The 23,527-nt window shown below is 34.9% G+C and overlaps 1 protein-coding gene across 3 annotated transcripts in view; it reads left to right on the top strand.

The window, feature by feature from the left end:
* The window catches only part of LOC125653880 (ATP-dependent DNA helicase Q4-like), a 200,442-nt gene that overhangs the window by 478 nt on the left and 176,437 nt on the right, over positions 1 to 23,527 (top strand). For 2 of the 3 annotated variants that reach the window (XM_056150184.1, XM_056150179.1), the window contains exons 2-12: positions 4,236 to 4,349; positions 6,915 to 6,948; positions 7,542 to 7,591; positions 7,935 to 8,912; positions 9,055 to 9,116; positions 9,393 to 9,592; positions 10,201 to 10,416; positions 14,939 to 15,064; positions 16,788 to 16,880; positions 17,560 to 17,696; positions 18,535 to 18,798. In XM_056150184.1, the coding sequence (XP_056006159.1) occupies positions 4,257 to 4,349; positions 6,915 to 6,948; positions 7,542 to 7,591; positions 7,935 to 8,912; positions 9,055 to 9,116; positions 9,393 to 9,592; positions 10,201 to 10,416; positions 14,939 to 15,064; positions 16,788 to 16,880; positions 17,560 to 17,696; positions 18,535 to 18,798 (2,253 nt within the window). In that variant the 5' untranslated portion in view covers positions 4,236 to 4,256. The remainder of the gene's footprint in view (positions 1 to 4,235; positions 4,350 to 6,914; positions 6,949 to 7,541; positions 7,592 to 7,934; positions 8,913 to 9,054; positions 9,117 to 9,392; positions 9,593 to 10,200; positions 10,417 to 14,938; positions 15,065 to 16,787; positions 16,881 to 17,559; positions 17,697 to 18,534; positions 18,799 to 23,527) is intronic. The other variant, XM_048883566.2, reaches the window with a different exon arrangement.

Here is a 23,527-nt window from a genome sequence, read left to right as displayed (position 1 = left end):
CCAACCATTGGCGTGGGCTCGTCTAATATTAAACAAAAGAGGATATATTTTATTTGATTTGTTTGTAGTAATGTGAAACGCAAACTGTATACTGCTGTTCTTTTATCCGTTATTTTTTATGTCACAATACATATGCACGTTCGACATTGCATGACTACGCTAATAAAAACGTGACATCACGTAAACACAAAGAAATGTAAAGAAATACAATGTTGGTTTTACAAACATAGTTACAAATACATATGAATTAAATTAGATTTGCCTTTATAGCGTATCTAACATGGAGAGATAATCGTTTCACATTACTACAGAGAAATAAATAAATATGGAATGCATATCTCTCTAATCTAATATCGGACGAGCTGACGTCAACATGTACAGTTCATATTTTCCACCATAACAGATCTTCAGCTGCTGCAATAAGAAAACTAACACTGCCACTAGGTTTTCATGGAGTGTACAAACATATATGGCAATAAATCAAAACAGCTCCTCTAAGTGAAAATTTTGTAACCAGGTTACACTAGGAGAATGGGTTACTTTACTTGCCATATATCTAAGTGTACAGTAAAGCACTGCTGACAAATACAGGTAATCTTCGGTATCTCGAACACTGATATGTCAAATACCACATATGTCTCGAAGTGAGTTGACAGTCCCGGCCAGTTTGACTATATTCATGATTTTAAAAAACCCCAGTATCTCGAACACGGAAATCTTGAATACCTGGCTTATCTCGAAGTAGATTTACTGTCCTAAATGCGTTATCTCAGAGCCCAAGGAGTTCCTCGCTTCATTGACTTCACACCTAAAGTACACAATCATTCCGTTATGCTAATTTTGTGGTCTGTTGGACGTTTCTGTTAGTTCTAGCACGGGCTTCTTGAAACCATTGCCTATAATCATGCCTTATTCAGTGTTATTAACCCCAAGCTGTTGATTTGGGAGCTTTATTTAATTATGCAGATTGAGTGTTTGGAGGTGATCATGAAATGCACACTTATACATAAAATGACACGATAATTCAACAAGCAACTTGGGGATGAGTACTGAAATAGGAATTTAATTTTGTCGTAATACACGTTTACACATGCTATTACAAGTCAAAGTAAATTCTAAACACATCAAGGTGATATAGAAATCAAGAATTAAACAATAAAAGACCTTATTTTTTAGTATAAATATCAGCATCAAAATTCAAAATCTTCAGTATCTTATAAGCAATCTACATGTAACGAAGGACCCGGTATCCAACCCGGGGGGTAGTTGGATTATCTGGCAGTGGTATAAAAAGGAATCCAATGCAGCGATATTTCCGGTCTCCGTCTTCGTCATTATTACAGTGATCGGTTTATCATTTACAAAGCGTAACACAAATCCGGGTATCAGAAATACTGAACTGATTATCGATATGATAAACGACCGAAATTCGTAAAATGTAAGTGTTGCAGTATCAAATAAAGTAATATACATGCAAATGCAAAATGTATTGGAAAGAATCCCGAACTTAAAACTAAAACTTTTACCGCTTTTAAAAGGTGTGTTTATTTACCTGTCAAATAAAACATGCATCATATTTGCTTTGACACAGTATTGGTATCAAATTCATTAACTTCGATTTTTCGTTTTCTTCAGTCCTATCAAGTTCGAGATATCGAAGTTTACCTGTACAAAATGCAATAAACCCAGGTCTTTGTTTGTATGTTGTCATTAGTTCACAGTTTGCGGTGCGAATCATAACATATTTTTTTATGATTATTTTCATCACATCATATGGTATTTTATTCATAAGGCCCCTTATTATAATTGTTTATGAAATTACACAATGGCATATATGTACTTCACTTCATGTACATATGAACTTGTATCCTTCATGCATCAATTATAAAATTTATGGAATATATAAATGTATGTATATCTAATTCATGTTTTAAGAATTCCAGATTGAGTAGGTTTTAGGATTACATTTTATATTTAGATGTGTAAATTAAAATTTTGATAGATGCACATGGATTATTTTGTATGGAAGTCTTTGTTGTACATGTATAAGAATTCTCATGAAAATGTTGATAATGTAATGCAAAGATGAGTACCTGTTCCCTTCTTATACTTGTCAAAATTTTTTTCTTCGTAAATGCCCCACCTCTCAGTGAAAACATTTAAAGCAACGGGCAAAATGTATTTGTCACAAAGTATCAAACCCAATCTTATTAAAATCAGATCATAGAATACGCTCACAATCGCTACAATAGGATCTGACATAACCCCATAGGGGGTCATGTCCGCATGACCTTTCGCTTGGAATATTCATGAGAACTATCAGCCAGTCAGATTGCGCCATACAGACATTGATGGCTATTTAGGCGGTTCCTGGCAATTCGTAAACAAATTGCTGTAATATCTCTCCCACAAAGTTTATTCCACACTGTAAAATTGTATATTCTCGCATAACGAATTTTAAACTTTCACAATAATGCCTAATCTATTCCGTTCATACAAACAACAAAACGTACGATATGAAATACACCCAAATTAAATTAATTGTGAATTCCTATTTATGTATGAATAGGGATGGGTACGATTTGAATAGTTTTCAAGATGGTTTATTTAAATAACGCGAGGAATATAACGCCAGTCGACGTAAATGGTGCATTGTGACATCGCATCTAGCTGCGATGTGTTTTCTTTCCAACCAAACAATTGCAGCCATTTTCCTTGAATTGTGAACACTGACGATTTCAAAGCCGACACGCTGATTGGCTGACATAAAGTTCATCTGAACATGACCCCTAATCGGGTTATGTCAGATCTACTTACGCAGAGTATACGGTGCGGATCTAAGAAGTCTGATTTTAATTAGATTGTATCAAACCTGATTTGGAATCATATTTTAACCAGTCCCTCTCCCAGCTAACATTGAATTTACATAGGCATTTTTTGAATTATAGAATGACTATAGAGTTAGAAACCATAAGTTTATACCTCCCCATTTTGACAAGCCAAAATGCCTAAAAAAAAAAAAAAAAATGGGGTCGAATTTTAAACACTGAACTTCAATGGGATTTATTAATCTAATTTGCCTAGTGCATATCAATGGTAACCCATCACATGTTTTTATACGCCCGTCAAAGACGGGACGTATTATGGTATGGCTCTGTCCGTCGCTCTGTCCGTCTGTCTGTCCGGACCTTGTGGGCAGGATACAGACTGAACCATAAGCCCTAGGGCTTTACAACTTGGTACATTTGATCACCATGATGAGAGGAAGATGCCTATTGTTTTTCAAGGTGAGAGGTCAAAGGTCAAGGTCGTAGTATCACTTATTAGGAATACCTTGTGGGCAGGATACAAACCAAACCGTAAGCTCCAGGATATTATAACTTGGTATATTTGATTACCATGATGAGAGGAAGATGCCTATTGTTTATCAAGGTCAAAGGTCAAGGTCGTAGTATCACTTTTTAGGAAAACTTTGTGGGCAGGATACAAACCGAACCGTAAGCTCCAGGATATTATAACTTGGTATATTTGATCATCATGATGAGAGGAAGGTGCCTATTGTTTTTCAAGGTGAGAGGTCAAAGGTCAAGGTCGTAGTATCACTTATTAGGAAAACCTTGTGGGCAGGATACAAACCGAACCGTAAGCTCCAGGATATTATAACTTGGTATATTTGATCACCATGATGAAAGGAAGATGCCTATTGTTTTTCAAGGTCAAAGATCAAGGTCATAGTATCACTTATAAGGAAAACCTTGTGGGCAGGATACAAACCGAACCGTAAGCTCCTGGATATTATAACTTGGTATATTTGATCACCATGATAATGAATTAGCTCACAGAGGACAGTGCTAACTTCACTAAAATATGAATCCCACTAAAATATGTTTTCCTTGAGCAAAATCTACGGGCGTATTATGCCACGTTGGCGTTGCTCTTGTTAAAATATTCACTATGGCCCTCAAAGTGTCAATATCCTATCTTGCTATCTGCTCTTTCAATGACACACTCTAAAGTGTTTTTTTTTCTGAAAGGAATGTTTTGAATTTTGAGAGAAGTAAAAAAGTCCATCAGCAAAATGTGACTTATGGTTTAGGTGCAATAGATTTCAGATTTATATTGAAGTAGATATATATTTAGTAACAATAGCTAGATAAAGTGTTTAAAGTTGTATACATGTAGCTAAATCAAAACAATTTGGCCTTTTCATTTAGATTTATTGTGACATTATTCAGGTTGATTAACATTCTCACATAATGGAAGACATGGAGGAGATGAAGAAGTTGAAAGTGTCACTTAAAAAGTGGGAGACCCAGTTTTACAAGGACAATGGCAGGAAGCCCCAAAAGGTAAGCTACATAGAGGATATAGATATTGCGTGTCTTGATATTTTGGTTTATCCAACGAGTTGATATGATGTATTTATTAGCGAGGCTTATTATAGATGTTCTATTTATCTCATACATTGTATGTCTTCATTTCGCTTAATTTTGAGACGATCCCCAGTATGGTAAAAACAGCTGATTGAATTTGTTTTGAATCTGTGTCTCAGGCGTCATACTTATTAATCTTACTTACGCGGGAAAAAACAGTGCGCTTTAAATCGATTCATGTATATTACAAAGGGCGTTTTTATAAAAGAAACCTTGGATAAAAATTGTTTTAGAAGGGATATACTTTATGATTGATAATGGATTTGCCATTCCAACAAAATAACAACTATTGACCAAGTATTTATTTTTTGACATAGGCCTGACCTTCTGATAAAAGTTTGATGTCGCTGTTTTTTTAAAAATAAACGTGTAACAACAATCAATGGAAATAATAGTTTAATGCAGCGTTATTAGAATGTTCAACAGTTTACTATGAAAAGTAGAAGCGTTTGTGTATTTGGATTTTATTCACGTGGTTTCTTTGAATCTGAGGTTGAGAGGAAATCCTGAGGAACTTTAGTAAGTAAAGCTGTAGAGATTTATTACATTCAATATGGCTCCAAAGAAAATGTTAATGCTAGGTACCGCAGCAGGTCGAGGTACGGTAGATGAGGCCTGTCCAGTTGGTGATTGATTCCTTGTTGATGATATAAGTGTGGACATCTCTTTGTTTTCTTATAATATTTTTGTGTAGTTATTGATCAAGTTGACATTTTTATGGCCGGCAACTTGCATTATATGTCAGTGCGGGCAATATTATTTTAAAATTTGCTATAAAAGAAATTCTAAATAAATACAGAATAACAAGTTATACGCTTTATTTCATGCATTGATATGCATCAACACAGAAACTATGTCATCCAAGTGGGGATGGTGTCAAAAGTAGTTCGGACTGGAAGTGCTTTATCAAATGGGCGTGTGATAAAGCTAATACTTTATCTCACTTGCAATATACACCGCATATATGAGATAAGCAATCACATGTACACAATTTCATTGGGTTTTCTTAACTGGTCCAATTTTCGTAAAACCAACTTCTTAAAAAAAATTTACACTTCCAAATAAATGTACTTAGTACTGTGAATTTCAAGAAAATAAAGTTTTTTGAATAAAGGATTGTCCCACTTTTGGGAAAAGAAGGAAACAACAAAAAGTACTTTATTTTAGAAAGGGAGAACTTTCGTAATTACAGTCAGCATATTACATATATTGGCAGTTAAGGGACTTGACTGGTGAACCTTAAATATTGTGAAATTGTTTGAATTTGCGGAGGCCTATTTTTGTAGTTTGGCTTAATTTGATACAAAAATTTAGCTCCCATCAAATATGATTTCACAGTATCTGTATATTTTCGATCCGTATTCAGAATTCTCAATAGAGATATAACAATGTTGTCATATAGTGAAGGATGATAATTAAGTCTCCCAAACAAAGTTTGGAGACTTATTGTTTTTGCTTGGTTCTTATTCTTCTTCCGCTTCTTTCTCGCACCTAAAACTGTCCAACACCGTTCTCCATAACCAGTTGATAAAAGTAATAGATATTCAAGGATATGATAGGCCAATGTATCTAGATGTGCAGAAATGTTTTTGTTTTCAGATCGAAGGAGGTTAGGGTACATTTTGGGGGGATCAAATGAGGGTGGGGTTAACAAAGAATTCTGGGGGGAAAATTAATTCCAAAATTCAACAGATATAACATGACAAATATGATAGATAGAGTCCTGAGATCTTCAGAAATGAATAGAGAATGGCAGGGCCTACAAATTAGTATTAAGGTCAAGTGACTCCAGTGACCTTGACCTCTGACAACATAAAACTGGTATAACTTTAAAATTGGGACTAATAGCAACATGGAATCTTCAGAAATGGCAAGATGATGACAAAACCTACAAACTAGTATCAAAGTCAAGTGACTCCAGTGACCTTGACTTCTGACCTTAGAATATAAAATTGGTATTACTTAAAAACCAGGACTGATAGAGACATGAGGTCTTCAGAAATGATGAAAGAATGTTGAGATCTACAAATTGGTATCAAGGTCAAGTGACTTCAATGAGCTTGACCTCTGACCTTGAACATACAAATTCATATAATTTTAGAACTGGAATTGATAGAGACATGGGACCTCTAGAAATGATAAGAAGCTGATAAGATCTACAAACTGGTATCAAGGTCAAGTCAAGTCACTCCAGTGACCTTGACCTCTGACCTTAGAATATAAAATTGGTATATTACATAAGAACCAGGTGTGATAGAGATATGGGATCTTCAGAAATAATGAAAGGATTTTAAAAAATTTCAAAATGAATGTCTTCATGATTTAGATTTTTTAAATGAAGTTAAAATTTGCATGGATTTTGTCAAGAGAGGAAAATAGTAGTACTCATAAAAAGCCACTTTTATATAGCCAGTACTTCGTTTGGGAGACTTAATAATTGGTAGATTATAATTATATCTTGTTTTATGTATGATTTTTCAGGAGGAGATCAACAGAGCACCCAAAGAGATACAGGGTAATCCTATGTTTGTTGCATTTGCACCTGTGCTTGTTTTTTGCTTGCACCTGCTTGTTTTTCACTTGAACCTGTGCTTGTTTTTTGCTTGCACCTCTGCTTGTTTTTCACTTGAACCTGTGCTTGTTTTTCACTTGCACCTCTGCTTGTTTTTCACTTGCACCTCTGCTTGTTTTTCACTTGGACCTCTGTTTTTCACTTGGACCTCTGCTTGTTTTTCACTTGCACCTCTGCTTGTTTTTTGCTTGCACATCTGCTTGTTTTTTGCTTGCACCTCTGCTTGTTTTTCACAATGTATTCTGTACTTTGTGATAGGGTTTTAAGAGTTTTTGCTTTTTATGAAGAACAGTGTATAAAATTTTAGATGAAATTGCTCAAGATTCTTAGATTTTTATGCAAGAACAGAAGGAAACAAACAGGCAGGCATTGCTGTGTAATTCAGTGCTCTTGATGTAAAACTTTAAAGACAGTGACTACATGATATTGTGTTAAATGCTGCGTTGTATGAATTTAATTGTAAGTGTTGTGTGTAGAGATGGACTACTAGTATAATAATAAATACATTTGTCCATGTGTATATGTCATATTTTCAGAGGCCTACCATCAGTATAGTAAAATGAAGAGGCACTTCAATGATTCTCAGGTATGTGGTGGTAGACAACAAATAATAATTATAAATGTAACAAGTTGGGTTTTATTTTCTTGACTTTTTTCTTTGATGGTATGCAGTATTCTTATGAAAATGTTGATTTTTACAGATGTAGTAGAATGAATTTGCAAGGCAAATCTGACAAATGTTTGACTTTAACCTAGGTGTATTTATGGAGCAGTGCCTCTTCTGTCTTTGTTCAAGCACTGACTAGTAAACAATGCATGCTATGTAATTTGCACATACAGTAGTTTGTACTGTCTTTTCCCAGTGTTCATGGAGTCTGTTGCACCCATCAGTATCAGGACCTTGATGTTGAATGTTTTTTTCTGTTTAGAGTCCTGGCATGTCAAAGGCAAGTGAAGAAAGTAAAGGAGCTGTTAGTGAATCTCATCAAAGTACACAAGGTGGAGTTTGGGGTACAGACTTTAATAAAAGGAACCAACAGATACTGGAAAACGACACACCGAAGAAATCATGTGATGAAACAAAAACTGATGCTTCAAATATGATGCATAAATTAAGTTCCAAATTGTTTGAAATGGCAAAAAAGAATAACATTACCAAGAGAACTCTGCCAAAATTCAAGTCAAGTGAAAGCAGATCCATTGATGATTCTACAATGGATTCAATGAAGGTAAATGGAAAGATGTTCAGCAATGTAAAAATAAAGAACAAAGCTTGTATGAGCAAAACATCATTGAATGATCAGGATGTTGATGTGACTGAGAAATACGATGTGAAAGCCAAACAGAAGTTCTCAATTTCGTTCAGTGCATCAGGAGGTAATAATGAAAGATCGGAAAAAACAAGCAACCATTGTGAGGAAGGTTTGGATGAAGTAGATGGACTCAGTTGTTCAGTGTTTGATTCAGTGAATATGAAGGACTTGGTCAGAGAGAGTAAGGAGAAAGAAAATCAGGCGAAAGATACTGTTTATCAAAGCCCAAGAGTTCCAGCAATGGAAAAGGATGAGGAACATCCACAAAATTTTTCCTTGGATGAAAGCGGACTGTACATAGATGTAAGATGGGACAATGAAACGACGCATGTTATGAGTAGAAACTCAGACAGTGATTCTAGCTACTCAAAGAAAAGAACTGTGAAAAGAAGTGGCAGCAAAGGAGAAAATGTGGAAGATGACCATGATCACAAGGCTGGACAAGATGAACCTAAAGTGTTTGATATCAGTGATAATGAAGCTGTTTCTGTGATTCCTAAACATAGCAGAAAAAGGAGGAAATCAGATGCTAATAATCTGAATACAAATCTAAAGTCAAAAAGAAGGAAAGGTGGAGGTGGGGAGACTCCTCATGTGAGTTTATTTCACCAGCTGAAATAACATATTCTTTATTCTGAAATGTATTTTTTTTAAAAAAAAAATTCACATATATGTATTTGTCTGATTGCAAAACTATATTAGATTTTATTATTTGTTTCTATTGTACCATAAATAGACATCAGATGGTGAATGTGATGGTGGTGACGCAGACACAAAACCAAAAGCAGTGGTGCCTAAGTAAGTAATGCACTTTATCTCATATATTTGGTGTCTATCACCCATTGGATAACTACTATAGTTTTATCCAATGGCTATTAGATAGACACACTTTTAGTTGTTGTGCGTAAGGAAAAACACAACATATGTGAAATTGATACCATACTTTATGGAAAAATTGCTAAATGTGTGTCTCAATAAAATTACCACTTATTCAGTATGTTTGTGGATGTAGAACTTCAGATTTGCAAGTGATGAATAACAGTTGATATGCAATAATCAGGGTAATGTTTTCAGACGTAAACCTCCTCCATCAGTTGGAAATTTTGTAAAGCTGAACATGAAGGTAAAGACGTATAAAAGGAAAGGCAAAGGAATGACTGGACCTCAGTACAAGAGGTTCCAGTGGAAACAGAAGATGAAGGCACGCAGTGAGAGCTACGGCAACAACTGCTTCAAGTGTGGCAAATCTGGTCACTGGGCTAACAAGTGTCCAAGTAAGGCTGTACAGGGGTTGTGTTACGAGTGGACACCTGCAGTAACTTTTTTATTACTTTTGGTAAATTGCTTCAGTTGAAAGCTTAGCTTTCTCTGATTCGGCTGGTTTGCCTTTGTTACAGACAGGTTGCTGTAGTGTAGTGGTTGGGGCATACGGCGGGAAATTTCTTATTGCGATATATTGCAATATTCTTAACTGTATTGCAATATTTTCAATAAGAATTAAAATGGTCTTTTCTTAATAAGTAAGAAAATGTATGATGCCCATCAGCCACTCGAGCTCACCTCAATAATCACTTGACTCAACACTAATTAAATGTTTTGGTGGTGTGATACAAGGTTATGTTATTGAAATAATTGATAGAATTTTAGCTGCATGAAAATCCACCTCATCAGGAATCTATTTGCACTTTACAATTGTCACACAATTTGATTACCAGTATTTTATAATTGCTTATTCGAACATATCCCCATGATTTTTATTACGTTTATACAACACAATAAGCAGATCAAGATAAAAACCCATCAAGATTGTCAAATGTATAGAGAAAAAATTTGAACCTGTAGAATTCATACTCATTTCATTTGATTTAACATGAATTGCCAGGTGAGAATAAAGAGAGTTATGGTGGAGAAGCAGACATACCCCCGGTTTCTGAGGAGGACTTTCCCAGTCTGAAGGAAGCTGCTATGATGGCACGGGGTGTCAAGCCGGATAAAACCAAGAAATACAAAGAAGATTGTCAAACAAGAAAGTTGGGAGCAGGAGAGACTGCAGAACCTAAGTCCGATCTGGATGGCATCAATTGGAATGAAGACATGGGTAACTTTATCGCAATTCACCTTTGAATTAGAATGCTTTACCCTCAATTAAATGAGACGATTGAACAGTTTGAATGACATGTTTGATGTAAAACAACTAGAGTTTTCATTGGTCGATTACAGCCCGCCCACTTTCTCAAGCGGATTCAGGTGATCAGTTAAGATGGACGAACTAGAAAATTACTAGCTGGAGAACTGTAGCTCTCTGAAAAAATATGGTGACAGTGAGCTACAGATCCACCTTTTATAAAAACCTTCGATTTACGGGGCACAAAAAGCTGTGCACGGTTGAGGCCAGATATTGATGTATTCTTGTGTTGCTGTCTCATAAATTCAATATTAAAAAAATCTTAACGTATTTTCTACTATACTTGTGTCCAAACATACCTTCAAATATTTATTAAATCCACACACGACCCGAAAACTCGCTGCTTCAAATGATTTCGTTTGTTGACGTAGCCATGTTAGGTAGCTGGTCAATTCGAACTCTGTTGCTATTGGTATCTATTCATAGAATTGGTTGTAAGTTATGTATTTGCTCTTCATTTATTATCAACCTGAACAATTAATAGAAATTAAAAAATATATAGTTTTTGTAAAGGTAAAATAAGCTCTTGATTAACGAAAATGCTACATAAGCCCATTATGGTCCTTAACACTCGTGTGGCAGAGATGGAGACCGGCCCAGACTAATGAAAGCTGCATTGCCGTGAGTTTAGCTATTTGAGTAATTATCATTTAATGGAACTGGGATGATATATTATTTAAAATATTTATCTAAAATATTTGTGGGGTATTAGTTCACATCTAGACGCTATTGTGCCAGTATGGAAATGAACCGGGATTCGAATTGACTGGCTACCTAACATGGCTACGTCAGCGAACGAAATCATCAAAAGCTGTGAGTTTTTGGGTCGTATGGGGCTTTAATAAATATTTGAAGATATGTTTAGACAGAAGTATTTTAGGAAAATATGTTAAAATTTTTTTATATTAAATTTATGAGACAACAACACAAGAATACAACTTTTTCTCTTTCTTCCATTGAAGTTTGTTTCCATTTGGCCGTCATGTTTTCAAATGCCGACTACTCCCGTATAAGGGAGTATATTGGGCGGACTTATACATATGGACCAATGAGAGTTTCTGTTGCATTTCGCATTTGTATTACAAACAGATTCAATTGTGTCGTCACACATCGCAATGCTATATCGGCCAAAGCGTTCTAATTCAATGGTGCGATAATTCTTTACATGTTGATAGTGTTGTTAGTACATCCCTTTAATTAGAAACGTTGCTATTTAAAAAAAAAAAATGAATGCGCTTTGTCACCTTGTTATATTGCCAGCTTTTGTCCCAGTGTATTTTGGTGTTTTATCGAGGATGGCAGTACAAAGAGTTTAACCAGTTTAGTTCATTAATTTAAAATAATGTGGTTAATAAATTATGCAATTATTGTCATTTTATTGTTGTCCAAAACATGTAAACAATTTGATTAAAATCAGTTTAATCTGCCCCTTTTTAAAAAAATTTCACTACATGAGCGACAATGTAGCAACAATATAAAAACAAGGAGCGGATGGAGGAGTTGATTTTAATTAGATTGGTTCTTGAATTGTTTTGCTTTAATTCTTTTTTGTCAGATAGTGGGATGTTTTACGGTAACCGTTATGCATTTGTGAAACACATAAGTACATGTTGAATTGTTCCATTTTTGTCATGGTAGGCACTAAGATGACTGAATACGTTGATAGATTGAAAAGCATGTGTCATGGCTACAACTATTTTCTTTTTGAACACAGAAATATGACATCACACACATCAATACACACAAAAGTCACATGGTACACGAAATTCACAACACGTGCTTTATGTTCATGAACAATGTTTTAGTTTCTCTGTTGTTTAGGCATGATCATTCTAAGATACAATTTCAGAGACGATTTTGTTATATTCAAGCTATTATCGCAATTACCTATACTTACCTGTTTTCATGGAATGTGTGCTCAATTTAAGTTTGTTACGACTCACGGCACAGTACATGTGGTTAGACCTATCATGTATAATTATGGCTTCTGGTCCTAGTGTGTTTGCATTATTTGTGTGTGTGTGTGTGGGGGGGGGGTTAAAGATAAATTACCTGAAAATGGGTGATGAATGGCGAAAGGCAAGTTTGGCGTTAAGCAGTTTTTTTAGTGTGTTGAGAAGTCCATTGTACACATTCCAATGGCAGTATACAGGGGGGGGGGGGGGTTTGATATAATGGATGGTGATATATCAAGGTGACAGTGTGTCTATATTTTATATGAAGAGCTGTGCATTAGTTTATAATCTGTGGTTCAGTGTTAGTATATGGGTTCCTAATTTCTCAGACTTAAAAATGAATCTTATAATTCTTTACTTGATGGTGATATCATACATTAGGGAAAATTGGACGGAAAAATTCATGAAAAGATTTTCCGTCCAATTTTCCCTCTGATACCACCATCAAGAAAAGAATTATAAGATTCATTTCTTATCATTTAATCATGTTTTAGAAAAGTAAAACAAATATTTTCTCTCATTAAAGGGACGCCCCATTAGATGTGAAAGTGATGACAACCATTTTTTTTCTCTCAAAATCTCTCAATGGCAAATGAATATTTATTAATGACTAATAAAAGCATTCGTTTTGTACAAAAACAAGAGAAATCTATTAAAACTATGTTAAATAACCGCTTTTAGTGTAAAAAAATAAATAAGGAAAAATTATAGGTTTGCAAGACAATAATTATTTAATCACCAAAATTATGTATTCATGTGCCAGCTTTGAGGTTTAAATGTGTTTGAAATAATTAAATACTGATGTTATTACTGAAATATATAATATAGAGCAATTTTCATTGAATTCAAATTTTGGTGACAAAATTCCAGCTAATGCCCCTTTAACATTTTTAAAATGGCGTGTAGGTATACATTTACGTAACAGTAGTCGCAAGTGCTTAGTGCAGATGAACTCCCAGACAGTGCTCGAGCTGGGCTTCGCCATTTTCGCCAATGGCGAATTTTTTTCAAAAATGGCGAAAAAAAATTGAAAGTGGCGAAAATCCCTTTTTGCAATAAATTGTATTTTTAATCCTTTGTCAGTGACACATTATCGCCTGTTTGTTTATGCAGTCAAAATCTGTTTATTCAGTCAACGCGTGCGACCGGAAATCTCGCGTCGCTCCAGTGCACACAGAGCTGGTCACAGCCTCAGGTAATTTATGGCTGCAAAAAAGTCGGTGATTATGTAATGAAGTACATTGACAGCTGTTTACCCTGCTGTGGTCAATTGTTTAACATTTAAAGTCATTCATTATCGTGTTATCATCTCCACATTAACCAGAGAACCGACCGGTAATTAAATTGGCCGTATTATTGTGTAAAATGTATATATGAATACATCAATTGTTTGTTTTTGCGGCCAAACTCGTTGATTACAAGATTTTGATTTTGATGTGTTTGATTTTAGTTCGAATATTTCATAAACAATGCGGTCGGTCACCATTGATATGGACATAGCAATTTTAATAAATAATTTTCTTTGAAGTTCGGTGCACAACAGTATAAAAATGCTAATCTGATAAGACTATGCACCCCATTCTATTTTGACAGTAAACTTGTAGCTTCTGACCCTAGTCAGTCTTAAAAAAAAAAAAATATCTATGTTTGGCTTTACAGTCAACCCCACCTGCTCAAACATCTGATTCTGTCCAAATTGCAAAAACTTCCATACAAAAAAGGAACTTTAATAGGGAATAGAGATACGACTCTAAATTGGGTTTGATGTTTTGTGACATCTGCATTTCGGCCAATGTACACAATGTTTTCACTGAGGGGTGTAGCATCATGAAGTTTATATTTATATGATTTATTATCTGATTTTTGATTTCCATAATAGAATTTATCAAACAAATCAACTTCTTATCATTTCAGAAAGAAGTGTTTAGGTATGGTAGCTGGATATGATTAAGTAATGTAACTGATTCAAAATGTTAAAATAAGTGTAATGAATAAAATAATATATAATATGATGGAAATAATTGTAAAGCATGTGATTATTTGTGCCGCGCCACTCCCCGAAAAAGTGGCGAAAGGGAATTCTGGTCCAGTGGGAGCACTGCTCCCAGACCAAATTTTTTAAATTAACAAATCACAAGAATTTTTCATCCATTCAGCATCGTTGTTAAGTCAACGATCAAATGCCCCTGAGTAGTTGAATTTAAATTAATAATCCTGTATAATATTTTGTAAAAATTTAAGCAAAATATGAATTATGAAGTTTGCAAGCATACAGTGTGAGACACTCATTCAATTAAAATTATTGGTTGCATTTAGTGAGTTTTTCTCCGAAACATTGAATCTTGCATGAGTATATATGATATTAAGAGGGAATCAACTGTGTTGTAGAGATGCAATTAAAGTGGGGGTTAAATTTGCCAGCAATGGAGTGGGGAAGTTGGGATGGTGTTTTGTTAACAGGGCATGTTTTTGTATTTCAGATCTAGAGAATGAGATGGATGAAGACTTGGAGATACAGTGCAGCATTGTAAGAACAGCTAGAGAGGACACAGGGGTTCCACCTCCTCATACTCCAGTACTTAGTGCTGAGGAATATAACTGTAGAGGTAATACAATCAGGGGTTCCACCTCCTCATACTCCAGTACTTAGTGCTGAGGAATATAACTGTACAGGTAACACAATCAGGGGTTCCGCCTCCTCATACTCCAGTACTTAGTGCTGAGGAATATAACTGTACAGGTACAGGTAACACAATCAGGGGTTCCGCCTCCTCATACTCCAGTACTTAGTGCTGAGGAATATAACTGTACAGGTACAGGTAACACAATCAGGGGTTCTGCCTCCTCATACTCCAGTACTTAGTGCTGAGGAATATAACTGTACAGGTAATACAATCAGGGGTTCCGCCTCCTCATACTCCAGTACTTAGTGCTGAGGAATATAACTGTACAGGTAATAATTGTACAGGTGACACAATCAGGAATTTCCCCGCCTCATACTAAGGTCATTATAAGCAGCAGTGATTGAGAGATAGAGGTCCTTATGTACAGCAGTGATTGAGAGATAGAGGTCCTTATGTACAACAGTGATTGAGAGATAGAGATCCTTATGTACAGCAGTGATTGAGAGATAGAGGTCCTTATGTACAGCAGTGATTGAGAGATAGAGATCCTTATGTACAGCAGTGATTGAGAGATAGAGGTCCTTATGTACAGCAGTGATTGAGAGATAGAGGTCCTTATGTACAGCAGTGATTGAGAGATAGAGATCCTTATGTACAGCAGTGATTGAGAGATAGAGATCCTTATGTACAACAGTGATTGAGAGATAGAGGTGCTTATGTACAGCAGAGATTGAGAGATAGAGGTCCTTATGTACAGCAGTGATTGAGAGATAGAGACCCTTATGTACAGCAGTGATTGAGAGATAGAGATCCTTATGTACAGCAGTGATTGAGAGATAGAGGTCCTTATGTACAGCAGTGATTGAATGAAAGAGGTTCTTATGATTAATATATATGTTTTCATTTTGCAGGATTAGTGTTCACATATAAATAGTGAATGCAAATAATTGTTTTGGTCAACATTTGCAGTGTTTTTTTCTGTGCATTTTGGAATGGCACCTGTTCCAGCGCAGTTTGAAAAAAACAGTTGGACAAACATGTTTTAAATCAAAGTTCTGGAATTTCATTTAGTAAAAACTACATTTTTATTGTTGTGGATGTGGATGTGGAAATCATACTTTAATTTAAGGTGGCTCACTACACCCTGAAATAGTTTCTCAAATCAGTATGAATTGATTTAATCATAAAAGATATGATGATATATAATAAGAATATATACCAAAAAGGTAGAAAATATCCAACTTTGGATAAAATATAATTTTCCCAAAAAAAAAATTATTTCAACCCATATGAACAAAAGACTCTGGCAAATTTGAACTAGAGATCTGCGATTCACCAGTCCAATGCTTTTAACCACGGAGCTAGGGTGATAGACAAACAAATTTATCGATACAAACAATTTCGCAGAACATTTAAATCGCCATCCTGTGACATAGTGTCATAAAAAGTATAAGCTTTAGTGTAGTGAGCTACCTTAATAGGAAATTGAAGATGTACAAACTATTGCAGTCCATGGGAAACTGCTAATTGGGAAAAAATTATTCTTGATGATATCTGCTATATACATGTAGAAGGAAATAATGATTATCTTGTACAGTGCAAGTATGCACATGGTGGAAGGGAATAAACAATTGAAACATGATATATGGCATAGAGCATGTATTATCACTGCTGAAAATGTCCCAAAATTTTGTTTATTGTATAGATACGCCTGATTTCATGATCAAAGGTTTGAAGAAGTTTGGTTTTGAGGCATTCAGATCAGGACAAAAACATGCTGTGAAAAGAATTCTGGCAGGTAAGGTGTTGCTTTGTGAAAAAGGTGAACTCGGGAATTAAACAAATTTATAAAGTCAAGTTAATTGATTGTTAATGTTGAAATAAGTTCAGGGTGTCAAGTTCCTATTTATTCCTATATTTTCCTGTAAAATTGAATGTTCCTATATTTTCCCTATAAGTCATTAAAATCCCTATAAAGCCCTATATATCCCCCAAAAAATGACAGTCCTATTTTCAAGAATGATAAGAAAGAAAAGAAAATAACCCCCCCAAAAATCTAGGAGCTGATGCCAGATTGATATTTAATAGGATTGTTATGAAAAGAATAACTATGATGATTGTATAAGAACTATCTATTGGATGGAAAACTGTCCACATCTGAAAGGATTTCATCTTTGTTTATGTTTGATATTATTTCTTCCCAAGTAAGATACTATGCTTGCTAGATTTTTATGCAGAAACAATAAACTTTTATACAAATTCTTTAATAAAACCCCCATTTATTCCTAAAAATCTGCTGTAAAAATCCCTATATTTGCCCTATAAACTGCAAAAAAAAATTCCTATAATCCTATATTTTTTAGACCAAATGTGGCTCGACACCCTGTAAGTTGTATAAAGGAAGGTCATGTATTTTCAGTATTAGGAGTAAAATGATTGAAATTTGTTTTAATTGATTCTTTTGGTTCCATTCTCAGGACTTTCGACTCTCGTTGTGTTGTCCACAGGAGGTGGTAAATCTCTGTGTTACCAGTTACCAGCATACTTGTATGCCCAAAAGTCAAAGTCAGTCGCCTTGGTGATTTCACCCCTTGTCTCGCTTATGGAAGATCAGGTGCAAATTTTATGTCAATGTATATTTCGAGATTTGTTCAGAGTATAGGAAAGGTGAAGAACTTGTATGCGATCAAAATGTCAACAAATGTGAGGATAGTTGTGATTAAATGATGCTCGTGAACATGGTATTCTTTGATTTTCTGGTAATTCTGTAATTGAATGGATTTCACTGAGTTTTTATGGTTTTACTTTGATTGATAAAGACAATTATATCAATGTTATTGATAAATCAAGAATTAAATGAAAAGGTGAAGATAATGAACAGTGATTAATTTCATAATTCCTACAAAAAATACAAAATTAAGAGTATGGCAAACATGGACCCCTGAACACACCAAAGGTGGGATCAGGTGTGTAGGAGGAGTAAGCATCTCCTGTCGACTGGTCACACTTGGCGTGAGCCCTATATCTTGATCAGGTATTTGAAGTAATTCGTAGTCAAAATATTTTCAGTGTGTAAAGAATGATCTAACAATTGGTATGATATGCGTCTGACAGCATTTGACCCAATGGCAGGTTGTAATGGTAAATTTGATTGTTGTTATAACATATAACATAAATCATAGAATTTATGAAATACTGACTTTGAACGAGACTGTTGAAACCTTGTAGCATCAACTTGTTTGATCAGTTGAGAGACATAAACTCCATATGCAGGTGATATATGAAATATTACCTGAAAATGGGTGGAATATTGCTACATAAATATGGGAATATATCTATTGATATGTCATTGACACCAAAAGTATTTTAATAAGAATATTGAAATAAAAAAAAATACATCAATAGATTTCTTTTGCTGTGACGGAAACTGAGTAGAAGTGTTTTATTTTAAGGTGACTGGTCTGCCCCCTGGAGTTAAGGGAGCTTGCCTTCATACTAACATGACCACTGCACAGAGAGAAAGTGTACTGCAGAATGTCAAAGATGGCAAAGTTCACTTCCTGTTGGTGTCCCCTGAGGCTGTAGCAGGAGGAGGGATGACCCTGTTTAACAATAGGTCTTCTCTTCCACCCATAGCATTTGTCTGTATTGATGAAGCCCATTGTTTATCGGAGTGGTCCCACAATTTCAGACCTTCATATCTAAGACTCACCAAGGTAATACTAATGTACGCTTATGGACAGCAGATGAGCAGAGTCGTGATTTCTTTGCAATAATGCCTACAATTAGATTCTTATAAATTGTCCTACATTGTGATGCCAATTTTAAGGTTCCCCATAACAATTTAGCATTTGACCTTTTTCTTAATGTGTTTAATTGTGTTTTTCTTTATGTATAGTCTGTTAACTAAGTCTGTTAACTCACCCTAGCCAAAGGTTTGTTATCATCGCCGATCACATGTGTCCGTATTTATTCTGTTGATTGTCATGTGTTTGATTTCTTGTGCAGAACAAGTTGGTAATTTTCAACCAATCGTGCAAAGAGGATCTTCAGTTGTGGAAAATTTAAGTCACTCTGGTGACCTACTGCAATTGGTGGTTGTCTGTCATGCATTAACATTTGAACATAATCAACTTCTTCTCTGAAAGTACATGACTTGTCTCAGCAAATTTGGTGTGGAACATCTTTTGGATGAGGGGGAGTAAAATACATATATAAATTTCATGGTCACTGCACCCCAGGGGCCTTGGTGGTGCGAGTAAAAACCTTGAAAAATGATGCAATCTTTAAAAATCTTCATTTAAACCCATGGATATCTAAAAGATAAACTGTGTGTATAGCTATAAAGGGAAAGGATGCCCCTGTAAAATTCATGCCCCCCAGGTCAGGGTTGTTGTTCTAGAACAAAACTTTACGGCTCTTACAGTGAAAATAAGTTATTTCTTTAAAAATCTTAATGACTCCTGGGTATCAGACAACCAAACTGAATAGTCTACTCTAGATATATTGAAATTAAGGGAATAGACCTGAATTGTTCATTGTATCCAAAGTTCAATATAACCAATATTAGACTATGTTACTGGGGATTTATTTTTACTTCAATATAACAGATACTTCAATAAAAGCAACTTCATTATAAATAGAGTATACCGTACATAGTAATAACAAAAAGAGAAACTGCTACCGAATTTTGAGTTTCATGACCTCCCTTGGCCAGGGGTTTTGGCTCTAGGGCAGGGCTCAGGTATCTAGTGGAAGTGCATTTAATATCTAAATACCATCTTCATTACCCATTGCTGACATTCACCATCTATTGCAAATGGTGCTGCAAAAATTACTTTTTTGGAAAAAAGTTGTTTGTTTGGAAGATTTTTTTTTAGCAAGAACGATTTTTTACATGTCCATGAGTTTTGAAATACATGCACTCTTGGTCCCACATCCAATTCACAATTGTCAGTTACAGATATTACGGAAGTGCCCCCAGTTTCTTTCTTCTATCCATCCTTTTTATATGCCTGTCAAAGACGGGATGTATTAAGGTATGGCTCTGTTCGTACCTTGTAGTCAAAATGCAAAGTGAAATGTAAGCTCCAGGATCTTGCAACTTGGTATATTGGTATATGATCACCATGATGAGAGGAAGATGCCTATTGTTTTTCAAGGTTGTAGTATATCAGTTAATAGGAAAAACCTTGTAGGTAGAATACAGACCAAACTTTTGGGGCTAGGACTGTCAAACTTGGTACATATACACCTTATGCCAAGTGGAGATGCCTATTGTTTCTCAAGGTCAAGGTTGTAATACACTTAGTAGAAAAGCTTGTTTTCGTTACAGATACAGATATTGCCCTGAAATTTAGTCACAAGCTTCCTCTCGGAGGAATATAAGTTCAGTTTGCATTTCAACTTTAGGGGTAAAAGTAGCCCAAACAGCTTTCCAGATTTTTTGGTCATGAATATAGGTATTGCCCTGAAATTTTTTTTGGTCATGAATGCAGGTATTGCCTTGAAATATTATCACAACCTCCCTCTTAGAGAAATAATAATCAGTTCACATTTCAATTTGATTGGTGCACTGTGACATACTTTAGGGCTAAAAGTAGGTCAAATAGTTTTCTGGACTTTTTTTTAACATTCATTGGATACAAATACTGCACTGACAGTTTTGTCACAACCTCCCTCTCAGAGAAATATACAATCAGTTCACATGTCAGATAGATTGGTGCACCATGACCTACATTTAAGGCTTTCCTATTTGGAATGTGTATGATAACAATTCAGAGTGCATAATGTGCTTTCAGATCCAACAAGCATATGTTGTACTATTTGCGGTACTCTTGTTCCAACTTGAGTTGAAAGATCTTGGCCTGAGAAAGACCTCTTTGTAGTGGAAGCCATATCCTTTTTGAATTAATTCAACTGCATTGACAATTATTCATACATGTTATGGTTACTTAGTGTTTCGTATTATATAAGCTAGTTTCTTGTTTATCTAAAACCGTTTACTTTACGTCATAGCACGTCACAGTCACTATGATGTCACCCACACCCACACAGCAATACATTTCGCGACATTCTCCGGCCACAGAAAGTGCATAGTTAATTAACACAATACATATAATAAGTATATTGTCAATGTTCTGCAAGTAATTCGCGACACTCTCCTAGAGTGAAAACAACACGTCTTCTCATTTCATCGTTACTTGTTTATCTAAAACCATTTACTTTATAACAATGTCATAGCACGTCACAGTCACTATGACGTCACACACACCCACCCAGCAATACATTTCGCGACACTTAGGCCTCTTTACACTCGTGGAGATCTTTGAGAGACCTTGGGATGTTTTAAAACTTGCCAATTCTCTCAATGATCTCTGTACCTTGAAAAATCTTTAAGAAATCGTTGGGTGCTCTTTGGGCATTGTTTGAGAGACTGCTTACCTTTCGTTGATTGTTTTGGGGAAAATCAAACCTTTGTGGAGACCATGGAGAATGTGAAAATGTCTGGGAGATCATCGAGAGATCATGGCTATGGCTAGGCGATTGGGAGAGATCTGATGAATCTTGCATTGCCCATTGATCTCTCAACGGTCGCCACCTCTGTAATGGGGATCATTATAGGCTTAAACATTCTTTTTGAAGAATTTATCGAGATGTAAACTTGTACATTTACTCACTTTTATGTTAAGTTTGTGAATAAAATGTCTGGAGTTTACACATGTTTAATTCTTATAATTCCAATATGCCATTTCCGATAAGGATAAAAGTTATGAAAGTGTAAATTTTGTTTTATATTAGCCGTTGGTATACGTTAAACTGACCATATCAAGAATAATTTGTTTGAAATAGGTCATAGATTGAATATGAAATTATTATTTATTTTCTCATCTGCACAAGTGATACTTTAATCGCGGAAGATGGTGATTGTCGATTTTTGTTTAAGCTATTTTATCATAATATACATGTACTTGTAAACTTACTAAATTTGTGTGTCCCTGCAGTTTGGGTGGTTGCATGACGTCTGGTAATCATTCTTTAGGCAATATATATGAACGTAGCAATAAGCATTTGTACCCACCACGTGAATACAACAATACCTTTTGTGTCTCACTATGCGCAAGAGTTCAACAAAGGGAAATAACTATTGGGAAGTTCGGAAATTGTGCATTTGTCCATTGTATTAACAATTTCAAAAATTTGAATAGTGTCCCTGCTGGGTCTCCATACATTACATTTTATGTTTTTAGGTGCGTATGAATACATCACGTTTTCTGATTTATTGATGTGTAAATTTTCTTTCAGCTTTATTTTTGTCTAATTAAAACAATTGTAATAAATAACATTGGAATTCCATAGGGATGCTTTGGCATTATTCACAACAACATATAAACATTGGAGAGCATGTTTGCAAACTAGTATTCAAAACAAGATTAGGGTGCTTTCTGCATTGATCTTTGGATATTGGGTAAAAAGCTTGACAGATGCAGATAAGATATTTATGGGTTAAACATAATAAAAAAAAATATGGTGCCATTTTAATGAAATCAAATTACATGTATTTAAATTTTTTTATATTGTATTACACACATGCATGGGTTCCATTTGATGTTTTGGAAGTTATAATAAATATTTATTTAGTGACATTAGGCACATCAGAAAAATTTCTAATTTTAGTTTAAATCCAGCTATGCTTTGTTACTTTTCCCCATTTCTGCCTATGTGATATTATATAAAAATTGCATTTAGTTGAGGGTAACATTGAAAATTTTCAATGTTACCCTCAACTATATGCAGTATTTGTTTTTTATTATACTGAAATATATAAACTTAAAAAGCAGAAAAACTTGTGTCTGTTGACTTTGATCAATCATTGTCATGCGATGTTTTGAATATCAATGTAGGTATTCGCGTTCATTATAAACGCTCAAACGACATCATCTAACAATCTACGGCAAACTGTAAGCGCGTAATTTGACGCATGTAATAATTTTTATAATATCACCTGTTGTCAAGTAATGCTACCCGTTGCTAGATATTTTCACCCTGGAGCACGTGCTTTCTATTCTCAGAGGGATTTATTATGCTTTTTCAAATGCTTCTTGACCAATCAGATTTGAATATTTTACATGAAATTATAAAATCTTTTGGAAAGACCTTGCCAGTGGGTTTATTTGTATGACTTGTATAATATCTAGAAACCTGATACATGCAAAACACGTTAAATGGGAAAAACTGATATGATGCACATAGAACACATGCATGATAGATGATAGAACACATTTAAGATGTCAAAAATAGTATTTTGGGTACTGTAACAAAATATTTATCATTTGGCATTAATTTTGCAGTTGCTCAGGGAGCTTTTCCTCATTTCTGCATATGTGATATAATCTTTAATTTGGAAAGACCTTACCAGTGGGTTTATTTATATGACTTGTATGA

This window comes from Ostrea edulis, chromosome 1, assembly GCF_947568905.1.
Source record: "Ostrea edulis chromosome 1, xbOstEdul1.1, whole genome shotgun sequence".
Lineage (NCBI taxonomy): Eukaryota > Metazoa > Mollusca > Bivalvia > Ostreida > Ostreidae > Ostrea > Ostrea edulis.
This window is presented reverse-complemented; position numbering and strand designations above follow the sequence as displayed.